Below are 19,082 nucleotides of genomic sequence, written 5' to 3'. Positions count from 1 at the left end.
ATGCTTTAGTTCCTCCTTGCTCTTTTTGCTATCACTTTCTTTTCTCCCAAGTCCTAAGAACCTGCTTTGGCTACCTTCGATCTGTAGCCCTTTCCTGCCTGCCACGTGTAGTGGATTCCGGACTTTCTAGTTTCCCACACTACACATTTTCTTTCACACTCTTTTCTAAAAGCCAGTATTTCATGGGTGAGTGGCTTCTAACCCCAGCTTCACATCTGAATCCCTGGGGGTGGCCTTCACAGATTGCCCACGCCTGACCTTTCCCCAGAGGTTCAGATGGCCTGCAGCCCAGGTTTTGGTGGAGTTGGAAAGCTCCCCACAATGTTGCTCTGCAGAGGCAGGGTTGAGGACCCCTGGCAAAGGATTTTCTAATCTTCAGGGTCCATGTGGACCCCTTTTGTTGCTAGAGGCAGATAGTTGAGGGCCCTGTAACATGTTTCATGCAGTGGCAAAAGTCTCGTACTGAGCTAGTAGGCAACCAGGGGTGGGTACACTCTGGCCAGGACATAAAGGCACTTGAGAGGAGCTGATCTGGGGTTTAAGACACTTGCCTCCTTTGCAGACTTCCTGTGCTAATGTCAAAGGCCTCGGCCACATGGTAGGTTGCAAGCACAGTGGGCCCCTCTCTAAGAAGAGTAAGTAACACAAAATCAGGGATATGGAGAGAAGAGTTTGGTATAAATACTTTATTAAAGAAATAGTGTTTTCTTGTTAAAAAATACTACATTAAAGAGAGTTTTGGGTTATCAGTCTTTCCTCCCAGAATCACAGTGTAAGAGAGTCATTTCTTGACCTCTCTAGGGACTGTCAGGCCACAGAATAGGACATCGACACACAAGAGAAAAGAACTCTCCAATTTCCTGATGGCTCCCGTTTCTCAGGTGGTTTGAGAATATCACTAAGTGAACAGTTTGTGTTTACTCCAATCTCTGCTTCTGCCTGCCTTTTAAGACTAGGACCCTGCAAGCGAGGTAAGAGGCCACCCGCTGTCCCCTCAGGGTGAGAGTAAAGACTCGGTTTACAGAGGCGCTGAAGTAGGGACAGTGAGAGCTGCATAAACAGGTAGAGTTTTTATTACTTTGTAGTCAATGGTTGTGAAATGCCCTTCATTGGATACCATCAGATGAGGTAGGGAAGACATTCCAGTGGAAATTTGTTAATGGGGCAACATTTTTATTTCTGTACATTTACATACAAATTTTCCCCAAAGGTACAACAGATGTGACATCATGCAGACGTTTAGCTTTGAACGACAGTTCAGAACCCGATTTAGGCTTGTGCTATGAATGAGCACCTCCAGAGTAATCCCGGTCGACATGTACAGTAACACGGTTCTTACAGAGAAACCTCAAATGTTGGGGTTGCAGGAAGGACAGAGGGAAGTATTCCCCACTAGACATAACACACTGTACTGCTTTTCCAAAACACACAATACATTAAAGTGAGGTGTCCTTTAAAAGAGTTGAAGTGTGGGCTCCCCCAGCATGTGCGTGCACCTGCGCGCCACCTAGGGGCTGGGCGATGCGATGGTCACACGATTCATTTAATGGCACTTCAGTCATTTCTTGTTTGGCTCTAGGAAGTGGTAATGTTTGAGTGCAATTACTTCCTTTACGAGGTTTATTTTTGCTCTCTTTCTGTTCTGTGGCGAAACCAACTTACCAGCCCCTTTTCCCTAGTTGAAAGTGATTATACTCTTTTAGAAAACAAAGCATTTAAAACTGTTTCCTATTTGTCTTGGTGCTAATATTTAGTGCATGTGGTGTTCTTGTTGACTTCTGGAAAAGAACAAAATGAAATATCCAGCCCTGTCTCAAGTGTTCACATTTGTGCATAACTTTTATTGAAAGGGGATCACAGCTCCCTGATAGGATAGCAGGATGCACGAGTGGGTGGCAGAGGAGGAGGAGAGCTGGAGCACGTACCCTGGGATGTCTCCCCGGGCAGTGGGGGGTGGGGGTGGTGGAGGTGGTGGGGAGGGCGGACTTGAATAGCAGGTGCCTGAGAAGTGTTTCCTCACTAACGACGAAGGAAACAGGACCGAGGAGTCCAAACACTACTGACAGGTGCCAGGGAGCTGGTGGCCTCAGCCCCCACCCATGCAGAGATGGATCAGGCTCCAGTGGGCCCCCTGCTGCCTTGCTCACTTGGTACGGGATTTCCCAGTGCTCAGCCCACACGGAAGCTTTTCTGCTTTGGCTCCGTTTCGTAAAGGCATTCCTCAAGAGCTTCAGAAATCCCTAAGCTGAACCAGCAACAGGACAGGAGCTCAGCCCGACCCTGAGGCTGCTGGGAGAGAAGAGCTGTGGGACCTCTTTGCTGAGACCTCACTGATTGTTGGCAAGACAGCCTCCTTCACATCTGCCAGACTTTGGTCCCAAGAGCCCAGTCCTCACGCTAGCTTCTCTTCTAGTGGATGATGAGTTAGTCCTGATCGCTGAAGCGACAGTGCTGTCTCTGCTGGACTAGTTTTTGTAGTTGTCACGTCAGATGGAGCTCAGAGACCAAGGAACAGGACTTTGTGCTGTGCCTCGCCTCTGCCTTCCTGGATAGAGATTACTGGCAGCACACGACAGCTTCAGTACATTTCTTACAGAAGGTCTACTTGACCAGCGAGAGAACACGCTCGAGTCCTGCAGGACAGCAAGGGGGCTGTCCCAGCACTGCAAGGTGTCCCGGGGCTGGGGTGAGGGATGCAGACATGTACCCGGCCAGGAGCAGCCCCAGGGACCTCACTGGCTCCTTCCTGCCTCCCCAGCTGCCCTGTGGCCTGACTGCTGCCTGGACTTAATGGGTCTTGCTGCCAGGTGGCTTTGTAGCAAGTACTCTAAAAAAGGCAAAAGGTATGTCACAAGTTTGGCACGTGAAGGCTGCACAGATGTAAAGAAAGTTCTTTTTAAATTAAGGTGAATGCAGACTAACATTGAAACATGGAACAAAAGTGACTTAACTGACATGAAGGAAGGCCTGGGTGAGCTGGGCTCAGAGCAGGTAGAAATGGGGAGAGACTGCTAGGCGCCCTTCCTTCCCAGGAGGCCCTCCTTCCCAGGTGGCTTCCTTCCCAGGTGGCCTTCTTTCCCAGATGGCCTCCTTCCCAGGCGGCCTCCTTCCCAGGCAGCCTTCTTCCCAGGTGGCCTCCTTCCCAGGCAGCCTCCATCCCAGGCGGCCTCCATCCAGGTGGCCTTCCTTCCCAGATGGCCTCCTTCCCAGGCAGCCTCCTTCCCAGATGGCTTTCCTTCCCAGGCAGCCTGCTTCCCAGGTGGCCTCCTTTGCAGGCAGGCTGGACACCCCAGGCACTAGTGATGAGTCAGACACAGTGCAGTTGACTCCCTGGAATCACGCATGCCTGCAAGTCTGCTCACCTCCCCAGCAATGTTTTTATCACATCCGAGGGCTCCTACTGGGGTCTAGCAGTTTTGGAGGAGAGAGGTGGGTGGACTGAGAATAGGCCAGGTGGAAAGCTGGAAAGGGAGAAGGGGAAGTTATAGCAATCTCTTTTCTGGCCCTTTTGAGTTCTAGCAGCTGTCAGCTGGAAGTCACCTAGTTGCTTCACAGACTCGAGGCCACAAGTTCCCTGGAAGAACACAGCTCACAGCAAAGACATATGTCACAGAGTGCAGAGGTGGACAATTCTAGAAAGAACCCAGGCTGTCCAAAAAATCGGGTGCCTGCGTTGCTACAAGGCAGTGCCTGCCTGCGCCAGTGTTGTTTTTTAGTGGCCCCCTGGGTGTCCTTGAGGAGGCCCTCCAAGGTTCCTCTGAAGTACCCCCAGACAGGCGGAGAAAGCCTGACCTGGAAAGGCAGGAAGAAGCCTTCACTGTCTGGGACAAAAATGAGGAACACAATGAAAACCCTTGGCTATCGGGGATGGGTGTTGAACTTTGGTGAGTTATTGCTTTCTCTCCACTGGTCTTGATGCTTTAAAGAGGCTGGAGGTCAGGTGGACTCACCTGTGAGATTCCCACTCCTCGCCCTAAGCCCCCCTCTGTGCTGACGGAAGTGACAGGAAGCAGGAAGCAGGCAAAGGCAGGCTGGAGGGGGCAGCGGCTCCCACAGGCTTCGCAGTCTCTCAGCGTGAGGTCAGTGAGAGCTGACAGTCGTCCGGGCTGGTGATCTCTATGCGGTGGTGTGTGCTCGAGATGTGGGTGACGGGCTGTGTCTGGGAGAGCACCCCTTGCTCCTGTGGGTTTGCCTCAGGCGTCTGTTTCAGTTATGTCCCTAGTGGTTTTCAGTTCAGAGAGTAGCCATGTTTTCAAGTTGCACTGGCCAAGAAGCTGAGTGTGAACGGGGCGCTTTCCTGGTGGAGCCAAACTCGGGAAGGATTCCTGATCATGTTAACATGTCTCACGTCTCCACACCGTTGCTCGTCGTGAGCTCGGCCAGGCAAGCCTGCGTCAGCGAACTGTGGCCGTAGTACCACTCATTGTTTAGGATTTCTGGTGAAATGTCCAAACTTTTCCCCAGACACCTTCCAGCGTCAAGTACGAAAGGATGATCCTGAAGGAAAGACTAAGCTGGTTTTAATGACATCTGGGAGCTGCTTTCCCCCAACACATGGAACAGAAGCTCTTACCTCACAAACACACACACACAAAAACCCTTTAAAAACCATACACAGACTCTCTAGCAAAAACCTAATCATTTACATTTCACTCTGTCTACAATGTGGTCATGGAGATGCTCCACGACCGGTCAGTCTGCACACAGGCAGGCGGCCTTGGGGGGAGCGGGCCCAGAGGGAGCGACCCCTGGCTCCTCTGTGGGGTGCTGGGCAAGGATGGTGTGTAACCTCCAGGACCGCTGCGCTGGTTGCCTACAGCGTCCTCCTTGGTGGCCGTGTCCCTCTTCCGAAGGAGGTGGTTCCGTTTCGAGATCAGAGGAAAAGGGAATAAAGTGCTTCTTGTAAAAATGACCAAAATAAATACAAACATTTCATGGCAGAAAAGAAAGTCCAAAGGGTTATTTCCAAAGAGTCTGCTTCTTCAAACACGGTCCTTAGAGTCTTGGAAAGACAGAGTTTCCCCACACCAGTTGACAGTCTTATCATCTGTGGCATCAGCAGGAGAATTAGGGTTTCCCTGCCCCCAGCCATGTGTTCGGTCCCTGGTCTGTAAACCTGTGCCCAAACAGCCCCAAACCCTTGGAGCCCACAGCGCCCCCCTTCAGGGAAGGCCATGCTGAGAGCTACATGGACTTCATGCCGTTGGCCGTGGCATTCTCCGGCAGCCCATCCCCCGCGGTGGCCGCGTCGTGGAGGCCAGAGTAGTCCTTGAGCTCGGCGTTGGTGAGCAGGAGGGGCTGCTCCCCCTTCTTGTGCGGCAGGAGCGGCTGCCGTGTGTAGTGCTCCCCATTGGAGATGTTCTCGGGCAGGCTCTGGTTCCTGCTCTCAGGCAGCAGGAGGATGCAGATGATGCAGATGAGCGTGCAGCAGGCAAAAATGATGTGGTGCAGGAAGTAGCCTTTCTGGTTGTGCAGATCGATGATGGGTGCCGTCAGCATGCCGAAGCCCGCGCTGGCCAGCACCAGCCCCAGCCCGCCGCACCTGCAGGAGGGCACGAGCACACACGGTCAGTGTCCACAGTCACACCCTGCCATGGAAGGGCACGGCAACTCTGTGGGGGGTGGCGGAGGGAGGGGACACGCTTGGGCAGGATCACGGAGCAAGTTCATGGCACCACCCCAGTGTATCCCACATGATGGATATCCCAAACCACCTTCGCCTTGGCCGGCTTTGTACCACCTCTAGAGAATACTTTTTCTCACCAGCGCAAGTTGTTTTACTTTATTTTGAAAGGCAATTTCACAACACTACTGTAAATGGAAAACCAGTACCACTTGCCATAAATGATATGCAATGAAAAACAAAGTGTTATTAAATTATGCTCTTTCCCAAGGTTTGCTCTTCATTTAGAAACTGGGGAGTAGGGGTGGGGGTGGATTAACAGAGGTTAAAGAGAGTAATATAGACATACCAGCACTAACAGATTTTCTCTGGCCATAACTAGAGAGACTGGGAGATACTTTGAAGGACAATAATTTTTCTCACCGTGAGTCGTTATTTATTGTTGCACACCATACCATCATTCCCAGCTTGGGGAGCTACTATACCAGGAACCTTACACTGTGATTGAGAGAAATTCACAGCAGCACTGAGCTCAGAAAGTCCTAAATGTAAGCCTAGAGCGAGTGCCATTTATCTCCGTTCCTCTGCCATTTGAGGGAACCTACCAAAAGTTCTAGAGAGATTAGTAGATATGCAACATTAAAATCCGTCAAAGCTCCAACATCTCTCCTTTGACATAAAAGCATATTTTGGGGGATAAGGTATCATGTGGCCACTGAGAAAGCAGTGCAGGGCCAGGCTGCAGTAAAGGGGACCATGAGATTCAGGTGACAGGAAGTCGTGGCCCCACTGGGCCCTGCAATGAATAGGCCAGGGAGGGCTGTCTGGTCTCTGCACTGGAGCTACAATGAAGGGGCCTGATGGATGCAGTCTTGTCTCAAGGAAGGGGTCGTCTCAGAGAGCAGACCCAGACCAGTGGGCAGAGGGTACAGGAATGTGGATTTCAGTTGTTTTAAAAAGGAAGAACTTTCACTGGAGTTGCTTAAGAGCTTATGCACCACCCTTTAGTAAAATGACCTTTATTCTTGGATGTGCTTGGGCAGAAGGCCCCTGCAGCAGGCTCTCGGAGGAGCCTCTGATTCTCTTGGTTGGCACTACAGGTGGCTCTAACTCACAAAAGTACTGACATACAAGGGGATGAGACACAAAACCAATGTGCGAAAGTCAACTGTACATCTACATGCTAGCAACAAAGAAGCTGAAAATGAAATTAAGAAAATTCCAGTTATAGCAACATCAAAAAAATAAATACTTAGAAATAAAAACAAAAAAATTGCAATACTTGTATACCGAAATCTATAAATCATTGCTGAGAAAAGATTAAAAATATATAATAAATGAAGAGACATTCCATGTTCATGGTTTGGAGGACTCAATACTGTCAAGATGGCAATTCTTCCATCTTAGAAGGAATGTATAGATGCAACACAACCCCTATCAACTTCCCAGATGACTTTTTTTTTTCCAGAAAAAGATAATCTGATCCCAAGATTTATATGGGAATGTAAAGGACCCAGAAGAACCAAAATGATTTTGAAACGTAACAAAATTCAAGGGCTTACCTTCCCAATTTTAGGACTTAGGATAAAGCTCTAGTAATAAAGGCAGTGTGGTATTTATTGGTGTGTCGATAGATCAATGGAACAACTGAGAGTTCAGAAGAAAAAACTCTTACATTTACAGTCAACCGATTTTTGACAGAGGCAAATTCAATGGAGAAAGGAGAGTCTTTTCAACAATGGTTCTGGGACAACTGGAAATCCACATGCAAAAGAACAAAGTTGGGTGTTTATGTAATATCACGCATAAAAGTTAACAAAGAATGGATTTGAGGACTCGAGTATAAGCGCTAACCCTAGAACACTTTTTTTAATGTTTATTTTTGAGACAGAGATAGACAGTATGAGCAGGGGAGGGTCAGAGAGAGAGGGAGACACAGAATTGGAAGCAGGATCCAGGCTCTGAGCTGTCAGCACAGAGCCTGATGCAGGGCTTGAACCCACGAGCTGTGAGATCACAACCTGAGCTGAGGTCGGATGCTTAACCGACTGAGCCACCCAGGTGCCCCAACCCTACAACAATTTTAAGAAGAAAATATAAGGGAAGCTTGTTGTGATCTTAGATGCGGCAAAGATTACATGTGAAATCAGAAGCAGGATCTAGAAGAGAAAATGATCAATAGGACTTCATCACAATAAAAAACTTCTGCCCTTCAAGAGACACTCTCAAGAAAATGAAAATGGAAGCCATGGCCTGGGAGAACACGGTTACTGAGCATGTCTGATAAAGGACTTGTATCCAGAATATATAAAGAACCGTTAGTGTGAAGACACCCAATGTAATAAATGAGGCACAGATCTGAACAGACATTTCTCCAGAGAAACTGTACAAACTATAAAACACCTGGAGCCCACAAGCAGGTGTATGGTATCCCTGGCCATTAGAGACATGGATATCCCCACCCCAATGAGACACCGCCTCACCGACACGCACTAGGACGGCAGGAATCTAAAAGGCAGAGAGTAACCTGTGTTGGCAAGGCTGAGGAGAGGATGAGACCCACAAACCCTACTGCGAGGAAGGAGGGTGGCGGCTGTGGAAAAGTTTGGCAGTTGGTGAAAAAATTAAATATAAACTTTTGTATGACCCAGCAATTCCACTCTTATGAGACATGAAAACATAGACCACCCAAAAACCTAGAAGCGAAGGTTTGCTGCGGCATTATTCATCATAGCCAAAAACCAGAAAGAATCCCGATGTCCGTCCACAGGTGACTGGATAAACAAAAAAAGGCACGCCATGCACAACGGAACAGTATTCGACAGGAAGAAAGGGGGTGAGGTGCAACAGGTGCTCATGGGTGAGTTTCAAAAATATACTGATTGTGTGATTCCATTTATGAAATACCAGAAAAGGCAAGGGGGGTGCAAATCTGCAAGACAAAAAGATGAGTGATTGTCTGGGGCTGGGAGTGGGGACAGAGACGGACTGCAAAGGGCCAGGAGACAACTTTTGGAGGTGATGGAAATGTTCTATAACTGGGTTTATGGTGGCGACTGCACTAAGATCATTGAATTGTAGATTTAAAATGGACGGATTATATGGTATGTAAATTATAGCTCAATAAAGCTGTTAAAAACACCCCAAATTATTCCAGCTGTGGGGACTGGGTCCTCCTGCAGACACAAACCCCCAAAGCTTCCAGTGGCTGCCCCTCTCTGTCACCCCTGCTCAGGCTCAGGTGGCTGAGCAGCCGGTTCCTTCTCCCTGGAGCCTTTGCTGTCAACAGTGAGTGGGACGAGCTCCTGCTGTCCTGCTGGCCAGTCTTGGATGCGCAGGAGTGACAGGAACAAGGGGGACTCCGACAGGGAGGGCAGGCGCCTTGGGGCTCTCCAGGTTGACAGTTGTACCTAAGTGCCACCTTAAAGCAGACATATCAGAACTCTACAGCCAAGACAGGAAGGAGCACAGAAAAGAAACACTTTTTGGGGCACCTGGGTGGCATAGTTGGTTAAGCATCTGACTTTGGCTCAGGTCATGATCTCAGGGTTCATGGTTTCCAACCCTGCGTTGGGCTGTCTGCTGTCAGCACTGAGCCTGCTTCGGATTCTGTGTCCCCCTCTCCTCTCTCTGCCCCTTCCCTGCTTGCACTCTATCTCGCTCTTTCTCAAAAATAAATAAATGTTAAAAAAATTTTTTAAAAAGAGAAAAAGAAACGTAAAGAAACACGTTAACAAAGAATGGAACAGAATAATGGCAATCCTGTGCTTGGGTGGGACAGTGGGTGAGTCTCCCTTCCCCATTTTGTCATGTTTCATAACAAGAGAAGACACTTCTCCCTTCCCTTCTCTCAGCCCCAAATGAGCAGCAGTCTTGTACCTTCACACGCGGGAGGGGTTTCCTCATGTCCCTTGTGCTGAGGCCAAGGTGGGGGTGGGGTGACACCGCTTGCCGGCTCACCAAGCACACGGCCCCCAGGACAGAGCCGGAGCCTGGGAGTCTGTTCCCTTTCCCAGCCTCTTCTGTCCAACCCATGGCCAAGCCCCATGGCCAAGTTCAGCCTGTCTGGGTCACACCCCCCTAACTGGCATATCTTGTGTCCTCCTCCTATTCCCTCGGGTTCTTTCCTCACTGCTGACAAGTGACTTTTCTAGAATATGCTCGCTGGCCTCTGGCCGACCCCTGGCCCTGCACCCCAATCCCTGAACTCCTTGGCTCCCCCGACCCCACTCCCTCTGTGAGGCTCTCGCCTCTGCTCTGCTCAGTTCTGCTGGTTCCCCAGCTGGAAATGGTCTCCCCATCCGTTGCTCTGGAAGGAGACAAGTCTCGTCCCCTGCGGTCCCTGGGCCTGGCACAGAGAGGCTCACTGGGGTTTGTTCAGGTAGAGGTTGTGAGGACGGGCAGCCGCCTGGCCCACACGCACAGGCCAGGCCAGAGCAGCTGCCGAACAGACCTTTCTTGCTCCCCAGGCTGGAGATGCACTGATTTAAGAGCACAGGTTGGGAGCCGGTGGGCCCCAGGTAAGAATTCTGGCTCTGTCATGAGCAGCCTCACCTCTGTGAGCCTCAGGGAGGATCTGAAACGGGGACAAGAAGTCATGCATCGGCAAAGCTGGGGCACTGTGTCCCTACTGCTGGGACAGGACGTGCTGAGTACACGTTGGCTGTTTTGATTCCCAGCTGTCTAAGCTCCTTCTCCCTTCTCCTCACAAAGCAGAAATATTGGTGTATTTCTAACTTCTTTCTTGCTGCGTTAATATTCAACAAGTGACACAGAGCAGGAAGTGAAGGGAAGACCGGGAGATTGGTGGGTTGGTCTCGGGTGGTGGTGTCTGTCCCGCTAGTGCTGGGGAGAAGCCTGACAGCAGGGGCCCAGCTGGGGCTGAGCAAGTTCAAGAACTGATGGGATGAAGACAGCATGAGCCCTTCTCATGGGTCCACCGGAGCCTCCAGGATGAGAGACCCACAGGTGGCAGAGGATGCCGGTGCCACTTTGGTCCTTCTTCTTCCTTCTCCCCCTGGCCTCCCACCCACACCCTGCAAAGGACGCCTCTTAAAGCTGCCTCAAACCCACCCACCCTCTTCCTCCCAGGGACCCCTGCCCAGGCTCCCTGCTCCTTCGGAATGAACACTTGCTCCCTCCTGCCTCTCCTTTGGATACACACATCCCTCCTCCCGGGCCACTGTCTCTCTGCAAATCACAGTCCCGGCAGTTTCCAGAGCACAGACTGACCAAGCCGAAAAAGTGCTCTGGCCCAGCTGCCCCGTCCTCCCTCCCCTCGGTGCACCTTACAGAGCTCAAAGACTCCTTTGTGTTTGTGTCTGTGTCTCTAACAGACATTAGTGGTTTTTAGGGGCAGGAACCAGGTGAACTCAGTTTGGTATCCCTCTGCATGGCAGTCAGATTTCTAAAGTGGCTCCAAAGATCCGCACCTCCCAAGCATTCATACCCTTGTACCTTGAGTGTGAGCTGGACCCAGTAACTTTTCACCAGTAAAATATGGCAAAGGTAATGAGATGTTCCTTCTGTGATTAGGTTATGAAAGACTTACTTCTAGTAGATTCTCTTGCTGGCTTTGATGAAACAAGCTATTATGCTGCTACACTCCAGGCAGCAAGGCTAAGGTGACCTCCAGCCAGCAGAGAACTGAGGCTCTTGGTCCAATAGCCAGAGAGGAACTGAATCCTGCTGTTATGGTCTGAATGTCTATACCCCCCAATTCCTAACCCCCATTGTGATGGTATTAGGAGGGGGCCTTTGGGAGCTGATTAGGTCATGAGGGTGGGACACTCATGAATGGTATTAGTGCCCTTAGAAAAGGGGCCCCAGAGAGCTCCCTCACCTCTCTCCCATGTGAGGACACAGGGGGAAGATGGCCATCAATGAACCAGGAATCAGACTAAACACCAAATCTGCTGACACCTTGATCTTGGACTTCCAGCCTCTAAAACTGTAAGAAATAAATTACTGTTGTTTATAAGTCACTCAGTCTGTGGTATTCTGTTCTAGCAGACCCAACAGACTAAGAGATCTACCCATTACTGAATGAGCTTGAAGACTGATCCTACCCTGGTCCACTGCAGCCTGTGGGAGATCCTGAAGCAGAGGACATAGCTAGGCCTTGCTGACTCCTGCCCACGGAAACTGTGAGACAGCAAGCCTGTGCTGTTTTAAGCGACTAAGTTCTGGGGGGTAATTTGTTACACAGCAATAGATAACTAATACACTCAGTGAGTGATGGAATTTCCTAGCCTTAGCTATGGAAGAAAATAGACAGCCTGCTCTCACCAGGCTGTGATGTGTCACCAGTTAGAAACTCTTCCACCACCAGAGGCACCTGGGTGGCTCTGTTGGCTAAGCATCCAACTTCGGCTCAGGTCATGATCTCACGGTTTGTGGGTTCGTGAGTTTGAACCCCACATCTGGCTCTCTGTTGTCAGCACAGAGCCTGCTTTGGATCCTCTGTCTCCCCTCTCTTTGTCCCTCCCCTGCTTTCTCTTTCTCTCCATTTCTCAAAAATAAACAGACATTTAAAAAAAAAAAAGAAAGAAAGAAAGCCTTTCACCAAGGGAGAGAGACCGGATGTACTATAGGAATAGTCACACCATTGTGCTACTGGGCCAACAAGGGGACACAAATAAGGAATAGCAATATTTTGGAGAGGGGAGGATCTTCCAGATATCAACCTCCTTCCCAGGCAGAGTCCCAGACCACTTTTTAAAGACACTCTGTACCTTTTTGTTAGTATTTCCTCATATGCCCACCATCTTCATTTAGTCTATGAGCTTGTCAAGGGCAAGGATTATTTTCTAGAATACCAACTGGCACGTATTATTTATGCCTAATAAATATTGGATGCTTGTGGACTATACTGGCTTCCTAGGTAGGAAGGTCAGCTCACCCAAATGAATGGGGTAGGTTAAATATAGACAGACATTATGAAGGGTGATGTGAGTAAAACCATCTGTAAGATGGATAATATGAACACCCAAAATAGCCACTCAGTCTTTTTGATAATTCTGGCCACTCTGGAAGCCACAGGATGCTGCAAGGGACATACTGGATGCTGGGGGTAATGGGTGTGTTTCCTTGGGGCTGTTAATACCAGTGAGACATCATTTTCTCTGAAACCTTCTGGGTTTCTGCCTGACCTTCTTGTCGTTAAGTGTGGACGGCACTGACTAGCAGTGAGAGAGACTTAACTTGCTTAGTGCAAATGAAGTCCACACATGAGTTTATATACAGGAGGGTAGAGGACACAGGCCCACAAGGAAGGGGGTTCACAGATTCACCGTTAGAGAAGTTGGCATGGGATGAAAGTCTTACTTCATAATATAAAAATATGTAATATTAATGTTAATAAATCCTGCCATATATATTTGATTTATGGTAGGATTAGACAGCTCATTTAAGAAAAGTATCTACATATGTGTGTGTATATAAGGTGCAGTCCACGTGCATATATAATATGCAGTATATCTTTATATATTTTTTCCATGAAAGCAATTTGCTATTTGGTTTTCTATCAAGGATACTTTGAAATTACACAGGAAGGTGAGGGACACTTTTGGAAGAATTTGGTATACCATTTTTGGCTTGGTGTTGTTTTTCTGAAATCTCAGTTTAGAGAATGGGGTCATTATTAACATTACGTTAATTTTTCTCTTCTAAATGCTGACTTTGTGCATTTTTTGCTTTTCTTTCGATTGGCACTAGAGGGCAGCATATGCCCATGTTTAAATATCACAGCAGGCGGCCACCTCAATTTACAGTTAAAAGAGAACCGGGGGGCAAATTTTGCCTCCCCGTGCTTTAGAAACAGAAACATTTTAATATCCAGTGGCTTTTATTTTACTAGTAATAGTATCTAAATTAAAGATATAAAGAGTAATACACAGGCCAACTGTTAGAAGTAGCAAGCTTAAATTAAGAATTCTAGAATCTTGAAATTATGCTTTTAAACACTGGAATCCCAGCATCTTGCATTTAAACAGAACAAACCTCCCAGTTTTCACTTCCTCTTTTATATTACTTAGTTTGTCTTTACTCTATTTCTGTAAGTCAAGGATAAACAAAAATTTGTGCCAATTCTTACAGAAATAAATATAACTGCCAACAACATTCAGGTAGGAATAATTAATAATATCAACTGTCATCTGCTGAGGCTGGATCCTTTCTACATATCCTTTTCCCCCTCAGCATCCCCGCCAAATAATAAGGCGGTCATAACGAGTTTCGTGTTAGGGCAAAAGAGATGAATGAAGGCTGGCAGAGGGACTTGCCTAAGGCCACCCAGAAAAGCAGCCCTTGGGATCACACACAGTTCCATGTCACTCCTTCCTCATGCTGGAGATGCGAGTCTGAGGCTCTAGGCCACATCCTCTGCACTTTGGTTGTTCTCACCCTGCTCTTGAACTAGCCAGTGTGCCTTGGCTCCTTGGTCCTCAGCATTTGTAATATATGTATGTATGTAGATTATGTAAGACACAAATCTTTAGAAAGGTTAAACAGACTCCAGATGTCACATTACACATAGGCCATCTCTGTCCTTGAGGCACTTTAGAGAGGAGGACATCAGGGCCCAGGTTCTTAATCCTGACGTGGGCGTAGGGAGGAGTTACTCAGAAGGAAGTTCTCCAAGAAGGCAAGTTCCAAGAAAGAAGTTTCTAGAAGAAAGGGGTGAGATAGCCTGGAGGGGAGGAAAGCAGGAGAAGACACTAGGAAGGATTAGGTAAGCTCAGACAGAACAGAGAATTAACAGCCAAGGCCCAGGGGCTCTGAGGAATCTGTGTGGAATTGTTGGAAAATGAAATGGGCCTGTTATCACCAGTGCCTGCCTCCTCTATTAACTGATCCCTTTTGTGAGGGGTGAGCAAGACAGCAAAGGCCTCAGGGGCTCCCACCTGCAGCTTCCAGATGGACACTGCATGGAAAAGATGATCTTGCACAAAAAAGCCACCAACTGCTTGTAGACCAACCAGGGCCCCTGGCCACTTCTCACCAAGCCAAAGGGGAGAGGGTGCTGCAGACAGGTCTTCCCCTCTCTCGCTTGCTCTCCCTCTCGTTCTCCCTCTCTCTCTGTCTCTCTCTGTCTCTGTCTCTCTCTCTCTCTCTCTCTCTCTCGTCCCTGTCTGCCTGCAGAGGCACGTAACTCCTGAAGCCTTTGGAAGAGAATCCAAGAACTTGTTGCATCAGCTGATGATAAATGAACAGCATGTGGACCATGCTTGGGTCGGAGGGAAGTGCTTCTCTGTAATATAAAGTCTGGATGGAGTCTCATGAAACAATGGTATTAATCAGTTCATTAGATTCTAGTGAGTCTCTGTCAATTTTTTTTTTTAATTTAAAACGAAAAAAAATTATTTTAGAGGGAATGAAAGAGAGACTTCTTGAGTGGGGGAGAAGGGCAGAGGGAGAGAGAGAGAATCTTAAGCAGGCTCCATGCTCAGCACGGAGCCCAAGGTGGGGATTGATCCCAAGGCCCGGAGATTGTGACCTGAGCCAAAAATGCAAGAGGTGCCCTGAGTCTCCGTCATTCTTGGACAATGGATTTCCACAAGCCTTTGTTCAAAAAAAGTTCTTACCCTCCTATTTGCTTCTAGTTAGTTAATCCTGGCATCTTAACCTTGGCTACTGTTCTGGTTCAGAAGGTATGTTTTTAATAACAGCCTTGTAAAAAAAGGTTAGTTTAGTATGAAGAAAAATGAAACTAATATAACACTGGATATCGATGACACTTCAATGAGAAAAAGAAACAAACAAACAAACAAACAAACAAATGAAGCTCACACACCCCAAGCCGCTCATCCTAGTTTATCTTGGATTTATCTTTGTAAAGTGGGGGGAGGGGAGGGAGGCCAATTATTGTCCAGGGACTCCATGGGAATTGTCCCTGAGTGTATTTGCAAAAAAGAGACTCTGAAGGGAAGGGTAAGGGAATGACACCAGCAACTCTTCCCTCCTGGCCTGAGACCCCCTTTGTACTTGATTTCCTTTCATCCTCGGCAAGTACAAAAACATCACCAAAGGTCAAATATTTTTTCCAGTTTGTCATCTTGGCAAGCCAAATCTAAGAACATATTTGTTGAATTTGTATTCCCAAATAATCTTTCCAGGTTTGCATCAAAGAGGAAAAGGATACTGTATTTCCTTCAGTTTAGCTTGTTAAGCAAAATCTAACAATGACTAATGAGGTCTATCAACTCCCAGAGTTCAGGGGTAGCTGGCCGCTCCCAGAGAACGATACATAATCACACAAATCTGCGGGGAGGCCAGCTGGAAAGCCAGAAGGTCCAACCTTGACTTGGGCACTAATGAAAGAACCCTCTTTGCTGCATTCTTTCGTAAAGTAAGGGAATTTAGGTAAAGAAAGGACACTGAGGGAGATGCTGTCCGCCTAAGGCATTTTGCAACCTCTAGCATGAAATAAGCTTTAGGCTCTTCACTTTGGCTTAGCAGAGGGTTGGAACAGGATGAATTACTTGGCATTTAATTGCTTTTTTCTTAAATATACAGTTCCTTGGCATGTATTGTAATAATCCAGGAGAATGAAGCAAAATGAGGTCATGTGAAATTTCTCTGGTCAGCATGACTCGTGGAAATGTAGGAAGAAAGTCCATGAACCTGCCTGTCTGCTCCCAGAGCCCCATGCAGCACCCGAGGGGCTAAAATGATTAGTCTGCACAAGTCCTGCCTTGAATTGTACTGGGCTCCACTTGTTTGCTCATGTGGGCAAGTAAGGGTGGATGGGTGGCATCAAGCTGACTTCTGCATTTTAATTCATGGCTGAGTAACTGCCTGATTTATTCACAATTTATATTTTTTAAAAAGCATGTGTGTTAAACATGCTAATGATATTCCCATGCAAAGTTCAGTGTGATGTAAATCAAGATGAGCTCTTCCATAAGTCACAAACAGTAATTACCAGGAAAATGACACGACTCTGTAGTTTAGTGATGCCCTTTTAAATGAAGGGAAACCCTTTTATTATACTGTGATCTTAATAGCATCATGGAGCATCCATGTACCACTATGTGGGCATAGCACGAGAAAGGATCAAACCTTACCTTGTGAACTAAAACAAAAGTAGCTAAGCACGAGCTTCCTATACCCTGAAAAGGTCCCTGCTCCCTGTTCCTCAGGCTCCTTGCCTGGATGGACCCCAGGGTCAAGTTCTCGGCTGACTCTCAGTTGCCTCAGAGTCAGGGCAAATTTCCCCATTGGAAGCCCTGACAGGTCCAGCACACAAGCCACGCCCTCATCCGGAGGCCAGGGTGGGACAAAGCTGATGCTGGTTCGTTCCACACAAGCCTTGCTAAACCTCCCGCCCTCTTCGGAGTCCTAGGAAGAAGATGCCCTGGGGGGGCACCTCCCATTACGTACCTAATTACTGTGGGGGTGATCTCTGCACAGAAGAACACGCTGAGGCTTCCCACTGCGTGGGAGGCGAACATGCCCACGATGGAAAACGTGATGGAGAATTTGTCCTTGACACTATCACTCATACCTGAAGGAGAATCAGAGGGAGACAGTGAGGGGGGCAGGAGGGAAGGGAAAAGGAGGCTGGCACGGCAGGCAGGGGGTGGGGGAGGGGTGCAGAGACAGCAGTGGGACAGGGGTGGGAGGAAGGCCTGGGACCACAGGAAGGGTCTTCCTCCTTCCCGAGTAGAAGTGCAGACTAGGGCACTCAGTTCCCTCTGGAGACCGAGGAGCACGTCAGGTGTAAGAGGTCAGACGCTCTTGGTGGAGACTTTGTTGGGGTTCCCGTGATGTCCTGTGGGCCTCAAATGCTAGAGCTCACGCGGACTCTGCCAGAGTTCCTTAGGCCACAAGCCGGGCCTGGCAGGAGGGAAGGTGGGTAAAGAGGGGAAGGCTGGTCTCCCTGGTGCTCTAGCAACACCCCTTCTATCCCAGCTTTCAGAGAAAGAAGGTCTCTGCTATTCTGGCCTCAGGGCTGACCTGTCCAGTACACAGGACAGGGTTTACTAGGCTGGATTTAAGGGAATAAAAACTCAAATAGCCCAAACAGAAGAATTTACAGCCCAGAGGGTCAGACTTAACCCATCCAGGCATTTGCAAATGGCACCAGAGTCTGACCACACACCCACGCATCATCTAGCACAGGGCATTGGCATGCTGTTGGGGTCATACACGTGGGGCACAGCTCAGTTCCCTGCAAGGCTGCATTACGAACTCAGGGAGCCCGCTGCAGAAAGCCCTGGCAGCATGGGCTCGGGTCAGGCCAGGCGTGTGTGACCAGCAAGATGCGGGACACCAGCTCTGCCATCCCCATGGCCAAGAGCAGCGAGCTTTCACGATTCACAAAGGGGGATAGCAGCTTCCCCAGGCAGCACAGTCAGCCAGGCCTCCAATGCTCCCTGGGGTTCTCTGATGTCACCCAGGCACTGTCCGAAAGATAGCCCGCGGCACTGTGTCGGCACCAGGGTGCCCTGCGCTGACCGCCCATGCCGGCGGAAGACATGAGGCCATGCGTGCAAGCCGGGCGCAAACGGGGAAACGAGGTGCTCTTTCTAGAGGCAAGAGGGAGTAGAGAATACAAATGTATGCTTATAGTGTCCAACCTACGGCCAACTTCAGCTGCAACTCTTGAAGGGTAGGAAGAGAGGAGGAGAAAGAGAGAGGGAAGGGAAACCACAGGTCTGTGAGTCTTTATGAAAACGTGTATTTGGGTGCAATAAAAAATGGTGATGTGCACAGCACAGGCATTTGGGGCTCACCTGAGTCTGGATGCTGGCTGTATTTCCCAATCACTGGGCCCATGCAGACGAAGGTGAAGAAGGTGGGTAAAGAGGGGAGAGAGAAAGCATGTTAGATACAAAGCTGTCACTGTGCTTTTCCATGGGACCAGTTTCTAAGCCAACTCCCCTCCACGTCTGGGTTGGCCCCACTGCCAGCCCGCCAGGCCCACTTGGGGAGCAGAACCAACACCCATGGAGGGGCCAAGTGCTAGAGGGACACGGAGACCTGGGGCTAACAGAGTCCCTAGACACTGGGATTAGCACCTGACTAAACAAAACTCGTTTTGTTTGGAGGGGAGAGGGCTAAAACCGTTCTGGCCTCCAAGTGTGGGGAGAAAATGGAACTCTTCAGAACAGAGACTCTAGCACACCTTCTAGACCTCAAGCCAAAGGGTTAACTTCATTGTGAAAAAAATTATCCCAGAGTCACTGCTGGTCTGTGCTCAAGGAAGCAGCAAGTTCTGCGGGGGCAGACCCATCAGGCGGCATTTCTGCGAGCTCCGAGCCCTGATGCTCATAGTTACTTGTGTGCAAGGAGTGCCTGGGACATTCCTGCTCAGGGACAAAGAGGGCCTCTGTGACACTCCCAGGGGCTGCTGCTGTCACCCAAAGCTCATGAGCTTGCACAAGGGGATGGGATGGTCAGGAGCCAGTTGCCACTTCTCCATTTCCTTATTGGTCACAGCTGACAATAAGACCAG

At 48.8% G+C, this 19,082-nt stretch overlaps 1 protein-coding gene across 2 annotated transcripts in view; it reads right to left on the bottom strand.

Annotated features, from left to right (window-relative positions):
- Positions 1–1,051: 1,051 nt before the first annotated feature.
- Positions 1,052–19,082, bottom strand: part of SLC22A23 (solute carrier family 22 member 23) — a 182,879-nt gene continuing 164,848 nt past the window's right edge. The window contains exons 8-11 of one of the 2 annotated variants that reach the window (XM_060614927.3): positions 18,361–18,393; positions 18,205–18,228; positions 17,006–17,129; positions 1,052–5,542 (exon numbers count right to left, since the gene is read on the bottom strand). In XM_060614927.3, the coding sequence (XP_060470910.1) occupies positions 5,185–5,542; positions 17,006–17,129; positions 18,205–18,228; positions 18,361–18,393 (539 nt within the window). In that variant the 3' untranslated portion in view covers positions 1,052–5,184. The remainder of the gene's footprint in view (positions 5,543–17,005; positions 17,130–18,204; positions 18,229–18,360; positions 18,394–19,082) is intronic. The other variant, XM_060614928.3, reaches the window with a different exon arrangement.

This window comes from Panthera onca, chromosome B2 (genome assembly GCF_046562875.1).
Source record: "Panthera onca isolate mPanOnc1 chromosome B2, mPanOnc1 haplotype 2, whole genome shotgun sequence".
NCBI lineage: Eukaryota > Metazoa > Chordata > Mammalia > Carnivora > Felidae > Panthera > Panthera onca.
Note: the sequence above shows the minus strand (reverse complement) of the source record. Positions and strands in the feature narration are given on the sequence as shown.